This window comes from Micropterus salmoides, unplaced genomic scaffold, assembly GCF_014851395.1.
Source record: "Micropterus salmoides isolate LMB-PRFRI ecotype aquatic unplaced genomic scaffold, ASM1485139v1 Ms_hic_scaffold_22, whole genome shotgun sequence".
Taxonomy (NCBI): Eukaryota; Metazoa; Chordata; class Actinopteri; order Centrarchiformes; family Centrarchidae; genus Micropterus; species Micropterus salmoides.
The window spans coordinates 9,444,316-9,467,569 of record NW_024041373.1 but is presented as its reverse complement, the minus strand read 5'-3'; the positions used below and the strand labels follow the sequence as shown (position 1 = coordinate 9,467,569).

The 23,254-nt window shown below is 41.5% G+C and overlaps 1 protein-coding gene across 5 annotated transcripts in view; it reads right to left on the bottom strand.

Annotated features, from left to right (window-relative positions):
* Positions 1-17,402: 17,402 nt before the first annotated feature.
* Positions 17,403-23,254, bottom strand: part of LOC119916954 (signal-induced proliferation-associated 1-like protein 2) — a 75,874-nt gene continuing 70,022 nt past the window's right edge. For 4 of the 5 annotated variants that reach the window (XM_038736957.1, XM_038736952.1, XM_038736950.1 and 1 more), the window contains 4 exons: positions 21,879-22,010; positions 19,413-19,530; positions 18,928-19,006; positions 17,403-18,494 (listed from right to left, as the gene is read on the bottom strand). In XM_038736957.1, coding sequence (XP_038592885.1) covers positions 18,348-18,494; positions 18,928-19,006; positions 19,413-19,530; positions 21,879-22,010 — 476 coding nt within the window. In that variant the 3' untranslated portion in view covers positions 17,403-18,347. The remainder of the gene's footprint in view (positions 18,495-18,927; positions 19,007-19,412; positions 19,531-21,878; positions 22,011-23,254) is intronic. The other variant, XM_038736951.1, reaches the window with a different exon arrangement.

Genomic DNA, 23,254 nt, shown 5'->3' with positions numbered 1-23,254 from the left:
TGCAGCCACCTCTAGCTCAAGGACTCTCTGAAACACACATGACAATATCAGAAATAGACATGGAGTGGTCACTATTGTGAAGCACAATCATTATGATTACAATATTGAAATATGTATAATTTACTGTATACAGTGTTGAGAGTATGCATCAATTGTGGGACTCACTTGCACATAGTTATATCGCAATTCTTTGACTCTTTCTGAATTGCGTTCAAATGGCACCCTGTAGACCTCCTTCATCCTGAGATGATTTCTGCGCAAGACACGGTCCAGTGTTGATAAGCTTACCCTATCAATATTTTGAAATATATCATTGTTTTCTATTATTTTTCTTTGTATTTGCTGTAATGTTATGGCGTTGTTTTCTAGGACCATGTTTATAATTTCAGTTTCCTGTTCAGGAGACAGAAGACGTTCCTGACCACCTTGTGTTGGTAATCTTTCAGTTCTACCAAACAAAACTAATATACTGTAAATACAAAGTAGGTATACATTTCCTAAATACTTGAAACATACTTTACAGTATTTTTACAGTCCTACAGAACAGTTCACAGGCAATACTATACTACTGTACTCATTGAGTACTGTATTGATATGCAGTACTGCAATTTGCTAGTGAGAGTAGATTTCTTACCTATTCTCATTTCGGTCCGGATGATGGATGCTACAGTGTACCTGCTCAGATATGGCTGTACTCTTTGCCCAGCCTCCCTCATTGTTAGACCATGGTTGACCACATGATCAACCAAAGTGGCTCGGATCTCATCAGAGATTACGGTCCTTGGCCGTCCTCCTCCTCCTCCCCGTCCTCCTCCTCCTCCTCCTCCTCCTCCTCCTCCTTCTCTTACTCTTACTCTTACTCTTACTCTTACTCCTCTGGCTCTGCCTCTGTTTCCAATGTTGGCATCCATTGCTCCATTGAAGAGCTCACCTGTTGCCCTTTTATGCTAAAGCTCTGATTGCTAATTGGAAAACTGTGTGACGGGTGTTTGCCCTTGTGATGAGTAAGTGTGCATATTTGAATGGCAGTGTGTTCCTTGTGAAAACAAGATATTTTCTGCATGAAACTTGTGCCAAAAGCAGAGAATTGTGTGTAGTGTTTTGAAAAAGGTGTGTTTTAGAACTGCAATTTGAGTGTAAAGCAGGAATTGTGCTTGTAGTTTAGCAGAATTGGTTCAGGGGGTTGGTGAATGAGTTACATGTTGTGGTCATTGTGTCTCAAGTACCAGAATTTATGTGTAAACAATTGAGAAAATGTGTAATAGAGCCCAGGTTGCTCTGATAGTGGCCTTCAGCTCTTTTGCATAGTTGGGTCTGGCGTATCGCATCTTCCTCTTCACAAAACCCCATAGATTTTCTATAGGGTTAAGGTCAGGCGAGTTTGCTGGCCAATTAAGAACAGGGATACCATGGTCCTTAAACCAGGTACTGGTAGCTTTGGCACTGTGTGCAGGTGCCAAGTCCTGTTGGAAAATGAAATCTGCATCTCCATAAAGTTGGTCAGCAGCAGGAAGCATGAAGTGCTCTAAAACTTCCTGGTAGACGGCTGCGTTGACCTTGGACCTCAGAAAACACAGTGGACCAACACCAGCAGATGACATGGCACCCCAAACCATCACTGACTGTGGAAACTTTACACTGGACTTCAAGCAACGTGGATTCTGTGCCTCTCCTCTCTTCCTCCAGACTCTGGGACCTTGATTTCCAAAGAAAACTTTCATCACTGAACATAACTTTGGACCACTCAGCAGCAGTCCAGTCCTTTTTGTCTTTAGCCCAGGCGAGACACTTCTGACGCTGTGTCTTGTTCAAGAGTGGCTTGACACAAGGAATGTGACAGCTGAAACCCATGTCTTGCATACGACTGTGCGTAGTGGTTCTTGAAGCACTGACTCCAGCTGCAGTCCACTCTTTGTGAATCTCCCCCACATTTTTGAATGGGTTTTGTTTCACAATCCTCTCCAGGGTGCGGTTATCCCTATTGCTTGTACACTTTTTCCTACCACATCTTTTCCTTCCCTTCGCCTCTCTATTAATGTGCTTGGACACAGAGCTCTGAGAACAGCCGGCCTCTTTAGCAATTACCTTTTGTGTCTTGCCCTCCTTGTGCAAGGTGTCAATGGTCGTCTTTTGGACAGCTGTCAAGTCAGCAGTCTTCCCCATGATTGTGTAGCCTACAGAACTAGACTGAGAGACCATTTAAAGGCCTTTGCAGGTGTTTTGAGTTAATTAGCTGATTAGAGTGTGGCACCAGGTGTCTTCAATATTGAACCTTTTCACAATATTCTAATTTTCTGAGATACTGATTTTGGGGTTTTCATTAGTTGTCAGTTATAATCATCAAAAGCCAGGCGGGGGTGTTAAATTACACATGGTCGCTCTGCTTTAAACTTGGGAAGCTGCAGAACTGCAGTCTCTTTTCATTCAATTTACACTGTAAATTTCCAGCTAAACCGAGGCTTTTTAAAGACCCTTTTCTTGCTCTCTCTCTCCTGCCTATCATTCACAGGTCTTGTGCAGAGTTTTGCGTGCATGCCGTGCCGTCGCGGTTCCTCGCAGGTCTATTTCAAGTAGCCGGCTATTTAAAAACGATAAAATATTCTTTGTGTGGTTCAACAACAGTAAAGCTGCCACACACACACACACACACACACACACACACACACACACACACACACACACACACACACACACACACACACACACACACACACACACACACACACACACACACACACTATGACTACTCATGCGCACTGACCCAGGGTTAGGGTTACAATTTTGGATTTATTTACAAAACATTTATTGAAATTTTTATTCTTTTTCTATTCTTTTTCTTTTATTGTAATGGGACTGTATATTAACTTATTGGGAGAAAACTGGTAGTTCTATGTAAAATCAGATGTTGCGCACTTCCATATTGCCAAAATGGCATGAACCTTGTTTCGAACTCTTTTCCCATTACTACTTACTACACCTGCAAAACACTGTATATCTGCAGCACATTTTTCAAATGCTAACACACTGTGTCCAAAATTGTTTAAAACACGTTCAAAACAAAATGTTTGCAAATTTCCTGCATTTTTGCTGTAGCTGAACAGATAGAAAATCTACATTTATATATACACAGAACATTTACATCCATTTTATGTGTTAGAGAAATATGTGTAATGTTTTGAATGTGGTTTTACTGTAAAACTGCAAGCTGAGTGTAAAGCAAGAAATGCGCTTATATTTTAGCACAATTGGTTCAAGGGGATGGTACATCAATTACAGACTGTGGTCACTGGGTCTCAGGTACCAGTGTTAACTATGTAAACAACTGAAAAAGAGTGTATTGCAGGACTGAAATATCAGGAACTTCTTTTTTTCACAAGTAAATTACTTAATGCATTTCTGATTCATTATTTTAACATATACTATAGTACAGTCAATAAAGTGAAAATATGTTACAGGTTTCTTCCATTTTTTCTCAGTCGCTTTGGTACATTTGCAAAACTATTTGTACTGGTAAACTATGGCAAAACTTTTCATGACAATGATTGAAAATGCACAAGGTGGTACTTTTTCTGTATGGCATAGATCAATTTCAACAGTACAGAGTTACAGTAAACATTGCAAGAGATTGGACAGGATTCACAGTTACACTTTTACTGTATGCACTGTAATTTGTTTTGTATTGTGATGCAGAAAATAAAAAAACAAGACTATTTTACAGCATTGCATAGCACAACGAAAATAATTACAAAATAAGAAATGGAAACATGAAAAAAAACCTTTAGGTTGTTGTTCCTGTCTAATGGGCCACAGATTCTTATTCAACAACAGATCAGAACTTCATCAATTTACTGTAGGACACATTTACAAAACAAGTCTAATAGACATATGTAGGAAAATGCAGATAATGCCGTGTTCAACCATTTTGCATGTAGTGACTTACGCATTGAACTTATGTCTAGATATTTTGGGGGGGTAAGACTTCTCAACAAAGAACCAGTATACTGTACATATTGTGATCAACATGACATACAGTAAGTAATTAATAATGTAGGAAACAGCAGACAAATGTAAATAATTATGTGCATAAATGTGTCAAAACATGTGCAATTTGCAGTTTCTCAAAAGACTGATAAATTGCTTACATATGATGTGCACAAGCGACTAGATAATGTGGAGGTTGAATAAGTAGAATTTAAATTCTGATCTGAGAAATGTATCAAAGTGACTGAAAACAACTGTATTCTACAATGAAATACTGATTTATATGAAAATATCTGTCACATTTCAAGGATAAAAGTTCAACAAATGTACGTAATGCTTCCTGTTATTAGTGTTTTTTAGGTCAGTGTGTTATGAGAGAGATTGGATGCTTTCTGAGTGGGTATTGTTGCCAGTGTTTTGGCTAAACGAGTTTATTTTGAGGCTTATATGAAGTGTTTTGGTGGTTTGAGTGACTTTTGGAGGTGAGATTAACTGTTCGGCCAGGATGCATGTTGGTAATGCAGACTGTGTGAAGAGTTTTGAAAAAGTGGCTTCAGTTTTGACCATTGCATCTTAACAATTGAAAAAAACTTTAAGCAGCAGTTATGGCATCCCCTTCAGTTTCATGCCCTTGTTTCTGATAGAAAATGACCTCAGAGCTATGATGTCTTTAATCAAACCCAAAGAATATAACTTTCCCTGTAACTTTAATCTGCTTTATCTTATCATAGTGAACTGTAGTGACAATTACAATAAAGCAATGACCACACTGCTCTCAGATTGCTCAATTTGCCTTGGTCTGAGGGGTCTGAGTGTGTGAAAGAGAGAGTTTCCCAGCTGAAATCAGATCAGTTACAGAGTAATGCCAGCTAATTCTCTTACCTTCACCATACTTAAAATGTAACAAAGCCCCCATGAGAAACCTCTAGCAAATAGATAGCAAGATATAATGTTAATCAGCCAACCAAAATTAAATCAGGATTATCCTGGAAAAGCTGTATAACTTACACAGTAATATTTTACTGAAGTATTTGGAAAAATGCCCAAATATGAGCAATTACATCTACACCCACTGCTCATAAGTGACGTTAAGCCCACAGAAGAATTTGCTAATAGGTCTGTGTGGAAGGGCTCAGACTCAGACTGAAAAGCAGCTGGCAAAGACCAAGAAGTCAAGACAACTCAAGTAACCATGACCACATTTAATCAGCAGCCGGCTCTTACACAAAGACAATAAGCAGTTCATTAGAGTCACTGCTGAGCCTGTGGTTTGAGAAGGAAAACAGTCACACACCCAGGCAACAGAAAGTCAACAAAAAGAGACTTCTGTTTGTTGGCACAGTGCTCTTGGTTTAACAGTTCGTTTACTGTCAAACAGGTCACTCCTGACAGTAAATTACAGATATAATCTATGTGTAATGTCAACAGCATGTACACAGATAATGATGTAGTATGTAAACACACAGATGGATAGACGCAGGCAGACAAATCCAACAATGAGGTGAAAATCAGAACAATATAAACATTCTTACATATAACACATATGAAAGATATATTGGGATTTTTAAGCTTGAATTCTGAACGGCTGCACCAAAACTTTTTTAATCCCCGTTGCCGATGACCTTTCACCTTTCCGTCTCTACTTTGGAAAAATTCAAAAAGGGCCCGAGGAACTCTGGAGGCTGTGCTGGAGCTTGTAGGAATTTACAGCATGTATGTGTTTGCCAGGCTGTATTGATCTGTATGGTGCTCCTAGCCAAACATGCCTCCCTGCATGGACCGAAGACAAAGAAATGAGACAGAATAGCCACTCATACTGTACAGTCTGGTTACCGGGCACATTTCACGCCTCCGTCGCCGTGGAAACCCAGCATCAGCTAAGCCTGGAGGGTGACAACAAGCCCCACATCGGAGGAGAGAGTTCGTTTGCGCCCTGGCAGCAGGGTAGGTAGACAAAAAAAGACCTTTCCTTTCTGCCATGACAAAAAAACTCCCACTGCAGTAATTCTGCCGCTGACAGCTCTCTCTCACATGGAAGCAGTGTGAAAGTCCAACTAAAACAAGCATGAACAGTCTGGATCAGAAGATTATTTGCCTCTCTGTGTGTTTGCTTTCAATGAGAGATGCCATTCACACCTTTCAATTGCTATTCATTTCTGCTATCGCTCACATCTCCTCTACACAATGTGCTGCCTTTGTGTGCTGAATTAGACCTATTGTATGTGCAAACCTTCAGCCGCCCGTATCGTAATCTCTCATCGCATTGCCTTTATGCACACAGAGAAATTCATTTCAGCTCTTTTATTATAGCACAAGCACACATTACCATTACCTGCCCTTTTTTATATAGCCGAATGGAATAAATGAGCACTTAGTAGCACTATAAATATGTTAACACAATGCTGACACATGGACAAACGTGAGCTCTTGATTAGAAACACTCCTGTTTTGCAGCTAACAAACATTGCTGGTGTTTTAGCTGCCAGACAAATAACTTGATACTAATTCTTACGTTATAGCAATATTGAATGTATCTCTTTCAACCTGTGCTGGGTGCCAACATTTGAAGCCCAGCCCACATTTTCACTGTGAGTTTATATTTTGGTTGTGAAACCACTTGGGAACTTGTTTCTTGTGTTACTTGTGAGTTGCACATGCAGGGCAGACGCCCAGGTCTGCTGTAGCGCCAGATGGCGGTTCATTAGATCCTGTGTGTTGTGCATTTGGTGTGAAGCGTAGGAGGAGCAGGGCGGATGTTTGTTCTCATCAACAGCCAGACTTTAAGTCTGGCTTCATCCCTTTCTAATGCTCCCATGCCTCAGAGTGCCTGGCAAGCCAAGTGATACTAGAATGAAGTGTGATGGGAGGATATGTCGCCTTTTGTTCTGTTCTTACTTTAAGTCATAACCAAGTTTGGTGGACAGAGGAGAACATTCGAGGTTTTCAAAACAGTGAAAACCAAGGCTGGTTGATGTTTTACATCACTGAAATATTCTTTCAGCTCTTCTTGGGAATAAACCAGAAAAACAAATTGCATTTTTAAACTACATTCCTTTAAAGTTGTTTTCCAATATTAAAGAGTGGACATGGAGAGCATGATTGCCAATTCTCCCAACATGAAAATGTTTACAGAAATCCTGGAATAAATTATGGTGACAGAATTTTCCTGGAAGTTGAATCTTGGCTTAACCAAAGCCATCTTCATGGGACCATGGGAGGCAAAACAAAAATCATTATAGCCACAACATAAGTAAAATGTTCTCATTTAAAACCATAACAAAAACCATTTTAAACAACCTGGGCTGTTTGTTCATTACCAGAGGAGACTGACAGGAACACAGTTGATGGCAAACCGTATGATGAGTTATGCACACAAACAGGCGCACACACACACACACACACACACAGTGGGCCCGGTGAATCATCTCGAACATGCAACAAAACAAATCAAACATGCAAATTCAAAAGTAATCTGGAATTTTAGGAATTTATTTTATTGCACACTACAGTACAACACACACTACAGTTTGATCGTGGTTAGGTCCAACATAAACTAGAGTAGTATTAGTGATATAGTTTTGGTCCGTTGCCGATCTGGACTGTTACATTTCAGCCTTTGGCCCTTCATGACTCTAACAACATGCAGCTCTGCATTGTGGGTGGTGTGATGGAAACCTGACCTTGCTCCTCACAGATGTTGTGGTTTGAGCTCCTCCAGCTGCTTGCAGACACTGAGGCTGCCACAAGGCTTGCACTTGCACTTGATGTCACTCTTTCTTCTCTCCCCGGCCCATTTACATTGTCACATGGTGTGCAGATAGAGGTTGATGATTAGAGACTGCATGGGAAAGGGCACAATTACAGTAACCGCGAGAAAAGCAGGTGCCATTAGGAAAAAAAAGAGTGGATCACATGGAGCATTTTTTCCCCATCTGTGTCTGTTCTTGGCTGGAGACTGCATAATGTTCAGCTGCTGAATATCCAGACTACATGCCTTTTCACAGAGGAATGCAGTGGCAGGGAGGCAGATTGGTACCTGGCTTTGTTGATAAGCTGAGCCTCAGGAGAAAGAGAGGAACAAAATAACCTCTGTCTCCAGCCCCTCTCTATCCCATTCTTCTCTGAACCTTGCATCATGTTAACTCTGAGGCTTCACCAGCTTCAAATCTTTATACAAAAGCTTTGTCTTACAACAACAAAATATCAAAGACTGTTTTGTGATTTTACAAGTTTATTTCTGTACCTTGTACTGGACCATTCAGTCTAATATTTTTTGTGCACATTTATGACAAGGACCTCTCGTTGTTGCAGTGATTCAAAATACGCTCGGTTACAATACCATTACACTATTTTGTGCATCTTAAAGAAAACCGAGACTATATTATACAAAAACACATTATTAAAAATTTGGCATTCATCTGTATAAGAAACTGTACACTGAAAACGTTCACCTTTCATTCCACTGCTCTCATGCATGCACTCTGGACACACAGCATGCCCTGCACTCCCTGTTCCCCACTCACATGGTAATAAGGAGTGGGGGATTTACTATGTAAAATTATTCAAAGGATTTGTCAACATGTTAAAACTGGAAATGACAAACAGATTTTTCACTAAAAAAAAAAAAATCTTTGCAATCTTATTTATATACAATGCATGTAGATAAAGGTCTGTTTTAATAATAGAAAAGGGATCTCTTGAGTATTTTAAACATTGTACAATACTTCTTTTAAAATGGAAACAATGTATTTCTGTGATCTTTAGATTACACCACATGAATCTGTGGTTGTTTAAGACAATCACTGTGATGAAAGTGAGCTATGCATCTTTTGGGGTAGTGTCTGATTTGAATGATGTTGCTTGACCTTTGAGTTGAGCTTTCTCTTTAATATTTAAGCCAGACATATGAATGTAGACCACAGAACATCTATATAGGAAAATGTACACCACACATACAAAAAACTTTTCTCCCCTTCATTCCACTGCTCTGGTGCACACACACTGGCCAAACAGCCTGCCCTGCTCCCTGTTCCCCAGCCACATGGTCCCAGACACACCTGGCAGAGATCTGCACTCTACTGAGATTTTATGTATCATTTTATTGTCTTGTACATATACAAATGCATCATAAACATTCTCCAAAGTTTTACACATTCCATGATGACCTGCAGTGAGGTAGAAAATTGTATTAAAGAGTCTACAGCGACAAACTAAATGCTAATGCCGGCTGCTGACATTCACATAACAATGCTAAATGCTGCCTGTTCAGCAGGTATAATTATGTCCACCATCTTAGTTTAGCATGTTAGCATGCTAATTAGCACTAAACAAAGTGCAACTATGGCTGATGGGAAGGCACGGAGCCATGTCGCTATAGCAAAAAAGACCAACAAAGCTGAATAATTAGTGAAAAGTATTACAAAAAAAATGAAACAGAACAGAAAAATTATCCAAATGACCTCCAAAGTTCGACACACTCTGTGAAGCAAAATAATCTGCAGTGAGGAAGAAAACTCGGTAACACTTTCTATGAAGGTCATCGGTATAATGACTTATGCATAGATTTATAACACGATATAATGCGTCTATAAGACATTATAACAGTTGTTATAATCACTTACAAACATGCATTAGGCGCTATAGCAAAGTTCATAATGTATTATGACCTTTTGATTTAATGTTTTATAACTAATAGTAATACCAGTTTATATCAATGTGCGGCAAGAAGAGACCCGTGATCTCTGTTACTGGTCTGAGACCAATGTTTTATTCGACGCATTTCGCCGCTGCTGAATGAAATGACCACGCTACTAAAATTTCACGGGGTCATCAATATGACTGCGACATTGATTTTCACCGGCACACCGTGCAGCAACACTCATCGCTGTTTTGGTTCCCTGTGTGCGAAACGAGCGAGCATCTGTCAGGGCCTGTCCACAGGCTCGCCATTCATCTGTGAGAACATCTGAGCCTCTTCTTACAGGATGTTGGTCGGCAACAGGTCTTCTCTTGAGCGATCTTTCACCACCCTGACTGTGTTTTCTTGATGTAATTATGTGTTTTTGTGCTAAACTGCAAAATGTTCAAAATTCATACAGATTGTTCATAAAGTGAAGAAACATAAATAAAAGTTGTTTTCCTGCGCAAAATGTGTGTCACTTTACTTAAAGCAAACAATTACGTCTTATAATTAGTTCATATGGTATTATGTCCACCTGTAATATACAGGGATAGATATTTTAACACTTTAGTTAAAGCAAACAAAGACATGCTATATAACTTTAAATATTACTATAAGCTATTATTCCCTTTTATATCACTAATTGTAAATGGTGACTGAAATGTATTTATAACGAGGCAGAGTCGGTGGTTTTAATGTGTTATGGAACATGGTCGGAGATTCTTGCCGCACATTGATATTAACTGGTATTACTATTAGTTATAAAACATTAAATCAAAAGGTCATAATAGGTTATGAACTTTGCTATAGCGCCTAATGCATACTTGTAAGTGATTATAACAATTGTTATAATGTCTTATGGACGCATTATATCGTGTTATAAATATATGCATAAGTCATTATACTGATGACATTCATAGAAAGTGTTACCGAAAAGTCTATTAAGAAAGAGAAAAGCACATGATCGTACAGAAGCTGTGCGGAGGAGGTGGGTGACATGTTAAATGGAGTTGGAGTAAAATTGATGGCGAGAATCTCTTGTACCCCTGGGACCCGGCAGACTGAGAGCTGACTAGCTCGTCTTTGACGTATAGATCACCGGAGCTTTGCACTTTTGCTATTACACACATAAATTGCACAGGCAGCATGGTGAAGTGTTATGTCGCACCGGGGAACAAAGACAAATAAGTTGTGAGTAAGTAAGAGAGTAAATAACACACAACAGCACGTCTGAGAATTGGAGCAGTGTGTTTGTTTTCCTGAGATTAAAGGTCGTTCATCTTGAGATGGCAGTTTCATGTAAATACATTCAACCTTATTGTGTTGTATATTATTGATTGCATAAGCAATTGCTCCAAAATAATGGCTGGAGTCAGAGGTCAGCCTTAACATGATGAGTGTGTTGAGCTGGAGAATTCTTTACCCATGTCTTTCTTTTGTTGCACAGTTAGTGGCTTTACAGTAAATAAAATTTGTTATTTTACTCATAATTCACAAATGACAAGTGGGTGAGTATGATAGCATCATGTATCTGTACACCAGCTTACTAATCATTTCAGTATTAAACTGGTAAAATAAGATTGCAAAGAATGTATGACTAACTGCTCTGCAGTTGAACAGGTTAATGCAATGATACTGATAAGATTGCGATCATACACTTTTTTAAAGCTATATCTTAATGACCACGTGTTATTTTAATGGCAGTTGAGTAATCTAAGCCAAACTGATCCTTCGTCTCAGTGGGGCGTAATGGTGGAGCTCTGTTCCTACATCATCACAACATTGCGCTGTCATTGGGAGAGGAAGGAGAGCACATTAATTTGTACTTATTGAACCGGTTAATTAACTATTCAGGAAAATACCAATATTCAGTGTTTGCTTCATTGCTCCTGGTGAACATAAAGTCCTGCTACCAAGCAGACTAATTTAAATCACAAATCAAAATCTTCTGGTTCTTATGTTTTACTAGGCTTCATAGATTAACGTTTATGACTTTTGTTGACATGCTGAATAAAGACATAAATGTCACCATCTGGCATGTGAAGCAGGAGACTAATCCCTGATTCACGTCTCTGTGAGAGAATGTGAGCACAACTCCCTCAGGTGGGGGGCCCGCAAGATGAAGTTTGATATAAATACTAAGGAAAATGTCAGCTACTGTAAACACTGCTAATTACATATGGTCATTTTTAGCCACACTAGCACTGTGGCTGTGGGGATGGCACTTTTGGCAGATCAGTCAGTCCACAATTTTCAAAAAGCATTCATGGTCTTTGGAGGATGAAACCTTGTTACCTTGGTGTCCCGCTGACTTTTCATTTAGTGCCACAGGTCAAAGTTTACAGATTAAATTATATTCTCATCATCCTCAACTCCTCTTTGTGTTTAGTGCTAATTAGCAAATATTAAAATGCTAACATGGTAGAGTACAGTTGCCAGTTTATTAGGTACACCAAACCGAAGCAGGCTTCTCCAAGAGCGCCACAAACAATCCTGCCTTCATGAAGTTTTAATTTAACGTGTTAGAGAGTGGTGTTGATTCGACTTTATGGTCATTTTGAAGGATGTAATTTCTATACTGCTGAATTGTCTTGTGTTATACTGAGAGGATTGTGTCCATCCCACTGAAAACTGCAGGGGTAGACAAAATATTAGGAACACCGCTCAGTATAATACAATCCAATGTGATACAATTCAACAGCACCACAAACTGCAGCCTCCTAAATCAATCAACACCTCTCTTTTAACAAAAAGTATGGATCATTGCAGCACAGTTGCATAACACTGCATTCTTTTTATCAAGATGTTCCTAATAAATTGCCAGCTGAGAGCATACCTGCTATGCATTAGCATGTTAGCATCATCGCTGTGAGCACGCCTGTGTCTACATACTCTTGTTAGGTCATATGAAATTATTTTAAGGTATGGAAAAAGAGATTATGGACTTACTGTAAGGAAGTGACCTCCTGATAGGAATTTTGTTGTTTTTTACATTTTCACATCTGGTCCACAGTTCAAAATAGAGACATCTGCTCTTTCAGATATTTAACAACCCTGAGAGTAAAATAGAAAAATCCAGGTGTGCAGTGAGGTATGGGACAGCCGTTAACTGATTAGCCTTGTGTGGCTGAATCAAATTTATAGTCCCGTTTCAAGAGCTTGCACACATTTTACTGTAGAGAATGAGCTCCATGAGTCCCATACAAATGACGATGAAAGTGAGATCACCAAAATGAGCAAGAAGCAGAATTTCAACAATTCCTGCTGTCAGATTATGATAGGTCTGTTGTTATTAACTCCACATGGACATAGCATGCACACTGTTTAACAGTTTGATGTGAGCAGGCCAGGTTGAAGGTAAATGGCTAATCACTCTTTCCTGAGCTCACTGTGTGACGAGAAAGACTCAAGCACATTTTGCGTTTGACCTTCCAACGTCTCTGTGTAGCTCCTCTCTCACACAGGGGATCGATTGCCTCTCAAGTTAAGCTTTTATTGCTGATGATGGGTGAGTGGGGGTTGTTTGTTATTCGGTAGGCTACAATACGCCCCCACTCTCACACCTACCGTTCACCCTCCAGACATCAATATTCCCATGACCCTCTAAAGCAACCTCTGCACTCAGCCACACAGGCCAGGCCAGACTAATGCAACTCTGCATAATCAATAGTTAAAAAAAAAAGGGAAAGTCAGCATAGATCTGGTTCTGAACACCTCCAAACCACCACTCACCCACCTGCCCCGCGCCTTGAATGCCTGTTTGCACTGGAAGCAGACGAATGAGAATCAATGGCAGACCTCGTTGTTGCTCCGAGGCTGACAAGGACAACATACAAGGACAATGTGGGCAAATGAAGATAATTCAGCTGCCCTGTCTTATCTATTTGTTCCTGTCGCTCTATCTATTTTGGACAGTGAAACAACACATGGGGAATACAAGACATGAGCCTACTTTTTATTCCCATACCTACAACACGAGAGGTTTTGTCTCTGCTGGATGTGTGAGATTTCAAGCTTTTCTGCAATGAATGACCTTTCTGGAGGTTTTTTTTTTTAACCTTTCTGATTTTTTTGAGGCCAGGCAGGCAGGCAAGTGGCTTATAAAATGTCGTCCTTCACTAGGTTCAGCTAAGAGGGTGGTCACCTGTGACTTGACTGACAGATAGTGACAGCTCGCGGGGACCCGGGAGGCAGATGGGGGAGAGAGATGACTTTCTGTTGGTTTGGAGGATCTTCCCTTCCCGCTCCCCTCCCTCCCCTCTCTGTCCTTTCCTTTCTGTTGTGTTGTGTGTGAGGTGCAGCTCCCCAGTGAGTGAGAGGGAATTTCAAAGCGCCTGCAGAGGAGAGATGAGCTGCACAGATAAGAAGCCCAGGTGAGCCAGCTAATCCTGCTGTTACGCCTCGCAGGCACACAACACAATTGAGATTTCCTAACTGTCTGACAAGACCAAAGCCAAGCCCATTGAATTTTTCTTTTTTTGCCTTGTTCTATGCTTTATATCTCAGTAGTGGTCAATAATTTATACATCAAACTTTCTGGGAAAAGTCAAAAATATGGTATCAATATATTGATCCAAGGTTTACATACAACAGCCACACTTTTTTACATTAATACAAGAGAAACACAAACTCTAATCCATTGTTTTCAGGAAAGCTACAGGAAAGTTACTACAGGCTGACCCCCCCCCCCCCCCCCCCCCCCTCCCGCCAGAGCTGTGCCAGCTGTGCTTTGAGCACACTGAACCCTATTCTGGGTAACGTGATCCTGACTCGGGTGGCACTCACAGCAGGAGAGCATCTGCTGTGGGACTGTGGAAGCAGGACAACTGCGTCCCAGTCACATGCTATTATGGGTGATGGGCACCAAATCTGTGTAGTGGTGGATTACCGTCGCTCCAGAGCAGAGGAGAAACGTTTATTCCTTTAACTGCTGACACAGTCAAATATTTGAGATCAATATGGTTTGCGTGATTGTAAGCTCACCCATCTGGTTAGAGCAGATTTTCACCCTATTGGATTGGGTCTAACTTTACTGCTTGTCAGCATATTTTGCAAGGGTAATAAAATTCCAACATGTCATTGCACTATTGGATTGGTCTCATGCATCTTCTTGCTGCAGCTAGTTTTTCTTTTTCACTCTCTGCTGCTGACCCCGGCCTCTGTCCATGGATACTCCTCCAGATTTCCCACGACGCCGGAGTCATTTGGCACTTCTCAACACTGGTCGAGCTTGCGATCTTATCCTGCACAACACACCCTGGAATCCTCCACAATCTGAAACAGGCAACACATTTGCCTTGTGCCAGTGTGAGCTCCCATCTGCTGTCCTGGCACCGCTCACACACATGTAGATCAAGCACCTCATCTCACTGCACGCTGCTCCTGGCCAAACCCAGAGCTCGTCCACACCTTTTTATGTATAGGCTATGGTCCACACAAACACACATGACCGTCCAGGCATTTATACAGGCAGGTCTGGTGCGGCGTGGCCTGATGGAGAGGTCACAACATGCTGCCACGTTCACTCACAAAGACTTGGATGAAGCGGCTTTTTCAAATTTTAAATTGCTTCATAATCTCAGACACAGGCTTTTCGGAGACCGTGGTGCTGCAAACATAAAAATGTTTCAAACAAGCTACCTGCAACTGGCTCCAACTCCCTCAAAGGTGAAAAACATTAATCCAAAAAAGACATGGCCAGACCAGCTCTACCCACACTGCAGCTGCATATCCACCAGCCCCGAGAGAGTGTGATAGATTGGACCACACTCCAGCAGCTGGGCTGGAGGTTTATGCAGGAAGTAGCAAACAAATTTAATTGTTTTTCTCTCCGCACCCAAAAAGGCTTTTGATTAATTATTCACTGAGTCCTTTGCCGTCCCTGCGGTGAAAGTAACATCTGTCATTTATTTAAAGCACACCAACTCAGAGGGAATCAAGTCACAAACACATTACGGTTTCATGTTTCCATTCGAAAGTCTTAGCACACCTGCTGTTTACAAAATAGAGGATGAAAAAGTCTCATAGAAAAGGTTGTTGTCTCCTTTTTCTCCTGCGGGAGCTCATGTACTGCCCCAAAATTAGCTCTTTGTCTTTTGTTTAAAGCCTGGAGAAGAGGTATCAGTTGGCTCATGAGGACATATACTCAGCTGTGTCAATCTTCATTTCCAAGAGCTCTCCTCTGAAATCATGTTACTTATTTCTAATAACTTATTTCTTTGTCTCGTCTTTCCAATGTATAAGGCCCCTTTATGCATTACATTTATAATGCTTTTAATGGATTTTAATTTTTAAAAAAAATATCTGTGACTTTTACAATTCTATCAAGATTTAGTCCCTCATTATTAGGAATTAGCTGAAATGTGCCGACCAGACAATGTGAGGATCAAGCAGCTATCTTCCAAACTTCAAACGCCTTTATAGTGCAAAATTTCCTCTTTGAGTTTCCCTGCTTTCTTGCTCAGCTCAATGCAAAAATGAAATTTCATACTCAAAAGAGAAGTCTATGGAAGATCCCCACATGACTAATTAAAAAAAATCATTGAAGGACTGTGGATTTCTTAAATTAGAAATGTGTTAGGAAAGGACTGCTTCATAGGCAGTGAGGAGAGGGGATAAAGTTACAGCAGCAAAAAACTCTTGATTTACATTTAAGCATGTAAGTATTGCATTAAATGACTAGTTTGACATTTGGAACCTAGTTCACCGTCTTACTGAGTGAGATGAGAAGATTAATACCACTCATTTCTGCACAAAATATAGTGTAGCATAATGTTAGCATAGCTCTGTGCAAAGGTAACAAAATCTGCCTCCCAACACCTTTAAAACTTACTAAACCCCCACTTCCAGTCTTTATGCTAAGCTTTATGCTAAGCTTAGCATTTAATACTCTAATGCTAATAAGCATTTCTTGCATATTTTGACATGTGCAGGTCATCCTTCAGTAAAATCTCAAATCACTGCTTTTGGTTAAAAATGTTGGCAACAGAAACATTAAAAACACACAAACATCACCTATTTTTACAGCTACATTTATTAAAAAAAAAACAAAAAAAAAAACCCAGAACAAAAACAAATAAAGCAACCAGTGTCCCACCAGGGATGAGACAGTTTACGGAGAGAGACATTTTTAAAAGCATACAAACCAGCAAACTGTAATCTAGCAGCATCCAAATGTTGGAATCTCCAAAATCATCATTTATATATTTAAATATATAGTTTTTTTATGCCCTGGCAAGCTACACACTTTACAACATACACAGAGCGTTATCTCTCCTTAGTGCAGAAAAAAACCAAAAACCAAAAAAAAAACAAATACCCTTAATAAAATAAACAACTTTAGGTTAAATAAGCTTAAATAATAGTGTTAAATACAAGACACTTCTGTGGCAGATATGTACAGAAATAAACACATTTGGCATTGTAAGTGTGGTTCACTGGCTCTTGCTCTAATGCTCTAGAAACCACTGCATAAGAACACATTTTGCTGTGATAAACTACACACACACACACACACACACACACACATACATACATTCACACGATTTTAGATCAGTGAGCCACAGACAAGGCATGTGTTTATAAAAGAGAATTAAAAGCAAAGAGAAACAATCCATTTACAACCAAGAGTTTTAGGCACAGTCTCTTCCTGTTTTATAAATACATGTCAAGTACAACTGCTTCTCGACAGGAACTCTTCACGTTTGTGCTAACTTTTTTTTTTTTTGTTTTTTTTTTTTAAACAGTTTTGTAACTACCACTTCATTATTGCTAGGACATTGTGACAGTGAATGCAAACTACTGACAAACGTGTGCGTAGGGAAAGCACCTTAAAACATCAAACTTACTGCCATGTGACCCTACAATTACAATACTGAAGAACAGAAAAGCGGAATTTATCAAAAGGAAAATGGCCCAGAACTTCAAACCTTGAAACCTTTGTGACTTTGGGAACCAGATATCCAGCCAAAAAAAAAAAAAAAAAGAAAAAAAAGAAAAAAAGAGCTTCAGTTGAGCTACATTCATTTCCCCCCCCACACACTGTACTTTTCAAGACCGCCACATGTGAATTCCTCTTGGTGCAAGCAGACAGCAAGTACCACTTCATTATGTCCAGTACATTCCTCCCCTCCTCGCCTCACCCGCTCTACTTTCCTGTGTCCGTGAAGGGCGGCACAGAAACAGCTGTGTGACAGTGTGCGCAGTATGATACAGTACAGCTGAGTATACAGTACAGTAGACTGACGGGACATACGTAGGTAGATTATATGTTGACTACAGTAAATGAGCTTTACATTCCACTACTGTAAGAAGATCCCAGGGACACCGGCGAGGGGCCCCCAGGGGTCGCCTTCCTTAATTCCTCCCCAGCGCTGGAGATGAGGAGGTTTCCCAAGAGTCTCGTTTGCCAGGATGGAAAAATGTCAGAAACAGCCCTGCGCTTCAGACAGAAGAGGATCCCAAAGCTAAGGTCCAGGTCAGGGTTTCAGGGACTGCACTACAGTCTTGATTACTCTGGTGGCCGGTAATGGTTTGTTTGAAAGTTTGTTTGCCTGTGGATCATCTGGGAGTCTTAAGTAGAAGTTTAGTGGGTGCTCAGGAGGAGTGAAGGCCATCTTGCACTCGCTCCCTCTCTTTTTCCGCGGGTCTCTCTCTCTCTCTCTCTCTCTCTCTCTCTCTCTCTCTCTCAGGGTTTCTTGTCGATGGTATGAAAGAACCACTCTGTGAACTTCCTTAGCTGAGCCGCCGCTGTCTGACTCTCCTCCTGCAGTCGCATGTTGTCCTGTCTCAGGTGTTGAACCTCCTCCTGCAACATCGCCTTATCCTCTTTCTCCTGAACACACACACACACACACACACACACACACAACACCGGTACATGAGGCAAAAATAAATGGCTACAAGAGGTTGATAAAAGCCCCGCTATTACAAGAACATCCGTCTTTCATCTGCGCTGTGTAAATGGGAGGCATTAACATGGCAAAGCAGCCTTTTCTCTGTTCTGATAAAAACGCATTTCCTCTCTCCGCTTTAAGCACATTAGTGGAGGTGGGGAAATGTTGGCCTGGGAAACAATAAGGAAAGGAAGCAGGATATTGAATTAAGTGGACGAGTTTGTATTACACAGACCTCAGGGCACCCATTACTCAATGCCTATTCTCCCGACTTGTGTGACACAGACATGCAGTATTTGTTGACATGAGAAAGGAGAGCAAGAAGTTGATGGAAACGTAATCAAGAAATGAGTCTGATATATGCAAACTTACCTTTCTGAGGTCATGCTGCAGCTGCCTGAGGATCACCTCCAACTGGTTGACTTTGCCCGTCAGTGTGGAGGGGGAGCCGCTGTTGGGCGACACAAAATTGGATGCTGTTAAGACTCAGCAAGACTCAATTATTACACGAATAAAACATAATATAAAAGCTGATAATGGTTAGCTAAGTCCCGCCCGTTGCTGTTACTGTTGCTATACCTATCAAGTTTTCTGCTCTCTCATTTTCTTAAATGAGGTAGCCATGGTTCATTAATTCATTTATTATGTATAACTGGGACATGAAAATATAGCAGCAACATTGTTTGTGTATTGCAGTGTAGAGCTAGTTAGTCCTAGTTAATTTTTAGTACAGTACAATAAATACATTTAATTGAAATGTTACTAGCTCTAATGTAACCCCCTGGATGGTTTAGCGAACAGTCAATTATTCAGTTGCTGCTGGAGCGTTGGTGCTCGTGTGCGTCAGTAAAGCCTACTCTGCTTCCAGCGCTGCTCCCTCCGCCTCCACCACCCGTCTGGTCAGCTCTCTTGAGATCTGCAGAGCCTCTGCCCGCTGCATGTCCGTCATGGTGCAGAAAGATGCCACGCGCTGGTCTGGAGACAGAACGGGTGACGGAATAGGTCATTATCTGCCCTCAACATCAACAACAGGAAATGTGTTCGGCAACGCTTTTCATGTTATCAGCATGCAACTAAAGTAGAGCAGAACAACACACTCGCATGCTCGCATTCCTGACAGGATGAGGTGATTCATTCATGCTTTGTATGAATGAGTGGCTCTGGTTTAAGCGCTGTTGCAAAGCCACCAAAAGGGAAGTCCTCCCACACTGAGAGATTTATAACCAGACAAAAAGGAGCAAGGCGGTAAACAGAGCATTTCTAGACTATCTAAGTCTCTTGGGTGTTGCTCTGGGGCCCTCGCCCCTCTGAGCTTCCTCTAACAGCTGTTTTGCTCATAATGGGCTGGATCCCAGAGAGATGTAAGGCACCAGTCATGCTTGTTTTACCATATCAAGCCCTTAAGCTTGCTCAACACCCCATGGAAAACCCAAACTTGGCATGTTACACTTGGGGACTGTTCGGTTTTAAGGCGTGATACTCTTTTCTTTAGAACCCACTCTCTCTCTTTCAAGCCCTTGGTCTGAGACTAAAGATAGGAGGATCTGCATATTCATAGAAAAGATTAAGGAAACCCTTCTATTAATTTAGCCCCCAAATGAAAGCTAATCCACTCCAAGACAAAAGCTGATAGAGCCTGGAGTTGGATGTTCAGACGAGGCAGGAAAGGGAGACCAAGCTTTAATTTACATATGAATGAACATTTTCCTCATATTTGATGGCTGCATCAGAAAGATTAAAGACTTCAAGGTAAGCACTGATGGGTGCAGAAAAGCAGCTTTTCATTTTTGCGTGACCCGGTGTCCAGATTTACTGGACAATCAAAGAAAAACAGATTACGCTGAAGAGAAAACACGACAGTCTGTGATTTCTGAGGTAATATTAAAACATATCCAATAGTTGACAAAGAGCTTTCAGTGAATGCACCAAAAGCCTTCTGTTGCTGACATTTATCAAAGCCTGTTTTTTTTAATTCCAAATCCAAACTGCCTTTTTGCATCAGGAATAAGAGCAGTCTCTCAGGATCCACATGGCTTAGGTTATGAACGCTATAAATGCTTTGCATGGCTGGCAACCTCTTTCTCTCCTGCCTCTAAACAGAGCTGGTTGAACGTACACGGCACGATGGCAGCCTGGAGCCACTTTCTGCTTGGCAACAAGACTCCAGTTTACACAGCGCTTTTCTGGGCCAGCCAGGCTGCCGTGACAACTGCCTTCTAGCTGCCAGTCAGAGTCTGCATCATCTCCGCTGATTCCACTCCGGTTAAATGATATGCTGCGAGCTATGCAGCAGGAAATGTATCGAAGAAGGAACTCTATAGAGGATTCATTAATTATGACAATGAATGGTCACATGCTATGCTGCCTGCTCACTGATCTCGGGGTCAGACAGAGATCAAGTTGGAAAATAAAACGCATGGCATGTTAGCGTATCCGTGATAAGAAATGGTAAACACACTGGCATGAGAGTGGTTGAAAAAGTACGTAAACCGTGGGGAAATAAATGAACAGAAGTGATGATGCTGACCATGAAGTGGCTGAGACGATGGCTGTCAATGCTAATTAACTGCAAATAGAGTGTGACTGAGTGAAAAGACAGATTTCAGTTTTGACAGGAACACATCTGTCCCGCTGTCTAGAAAGACAAAAAATACTGCAATTCAATTTTTGTGCATACTCAATTTCCTAAATCGCTTGTTCCAGAGTCACCAAAAAATGCAAATACTCTAAAGCAGCCATTCAGACAGGTTATAAGAAAGCCCAGCTTAAAAATATAGATTTCTATTTCTAGGGATGGTATCCACCGCTTTGGGCCGGATGAGATGTTTGTCATTGTTTTGTAGAAGAATAAAATCCAACCACTTCCAGTGGACCATATTCAGACCTCCTGGACAAAAGGCAAAGCTTAAATTCCCCCCAAACTATCAACCCAAGAGCTTAATAGTATAAGGGAACATATAAGAACTCTCTCCGAATGGCGACTTGCTGGCTTTATGGAGTAAAAATTGGCTCCATGTCTGTGCTGACAAATGATGGCTCATTTTCCAAGTTCCAGAGGTCGACAGGAATCACACGGGGACTCAGGGCAGAGGCGCAAAAAGCAAAAAGATTCCCACAAGTCACCTCCTACAGCACTTAGGAGACACTAGAAGAAACACAAACACAAAGGACACACAAACCTGCACATTCAAGCGAGCTAGCACTTGCAGATTACAGACACGCACACGCACACGCACACGCACACGCACACGCACACACGCTAAGCAGCCAGGAGGACGGGGGAGGTTACACAAGGTGCCAGCAGCTTCAGCCAGGCTGGTTACCTTCAAAGGCTCGTGCTGCGTCAACCAGGTGAGACCAGTCCAGGCCTGAGGCAGTATCTGGGAGGGGCATGAGACCCGGGTCGCTGAACTTGGACCTGTCCGCCAAGGAGCCGTCAGAGAACCAAAACTCATCTGCAGAGACAGGCAGGCACTCCGATCAGTGTCTAGGCCTGGCCTGGGTTTAGGGACAATCCCTGAGTCGCCCATCAGTTTGCATCAGAGCAGACAAGAGGAGTTGGGAGAGGGATGGGGGGGGCGTAGAAGGGGGAAGGCAGGGGGTTTATTTGAACTAGTTATTGCTGCTAAAAAGGGTGAAACTTCCCTAACTCCAGCCTTGCACACCAAATCACCTAGCTCAAGACTATGCTAAGTAACTCATATTCAATCATACCTTCACCTGAGTCCAGTTCTAATCTGGATGCACCGAAATAACAAATCCTCCTAAAGGTTGCAAACAATTTAACTTTGGAAAGAAAAGTTTTGTTATGTGACAGCACGACAGGCTAGAGTCACATTAAACCACCTTCTCTGCATAGCACTCGCAAGGTGCTGTCTGAGGAGTGATAAATGACTTGTCTAAGTGAATGTCTTCATGTTTCAATCAATATCTTCTTTTGCTCCCCTCTGTCCCTCCCGCCCTGCCTCCCTGTCAGCCATGAAAGACGGGGAATGCAATAAACAAGCTCCCATTCTGCAGAGAGGCATTTAGAAAAGCATGAGTGGAGAAGCAGAGAAGAGACAGAGAGAGAGCTTGAGGTGATGCTGACACTCTCCTTTCAATTTACCCAGCATCTTGGAGCAGGAGTGATTCACTGTTTACCAAATTGGGCTGTTTCAGTAAGGGAAAGAGGGAGCCTGTGTTCTCAACTACCCTTCAAAACAATCGGGAAAATCCATCAGGTTGACAGCCAGAAGAGGCCAAAGAGAGAAACATCTTTCCAAAAGCCATTTTCTATCTAACGACGGCAGCCGGAGACAGATGAGGAGTGGTATGGAAATGAGACAGGAGGGACAGAGAGGGGAGGCAGGCAGGCAGGGACTTATGAGTGAATGAAACATAACGTATGACAGACATCGTGAAACTCCTGATGGAAAAATAGGCATGTTCACGTCACAGATCTTACAAACCTGCAGTGTCGCAGGCGCACGCCTCTCATCGCTAATGCATATTCAGTGGATGCTGGAGAACAGCAGAGAGGGGAATACTAGCCAGCAGTGACAGGTGTCTGCTTAATGCAGACGGAGCAGCAGGCCCCTTGCATGCTGCACACCGCCTCACCCAGTTCCAATTAGTTGGCTATATTGAGGAGTGCTGCTTGAGTGTGTACCAGTTGTGCTAATGATATCAGTAGGACACAAGTGGCTCTTCAAACAAG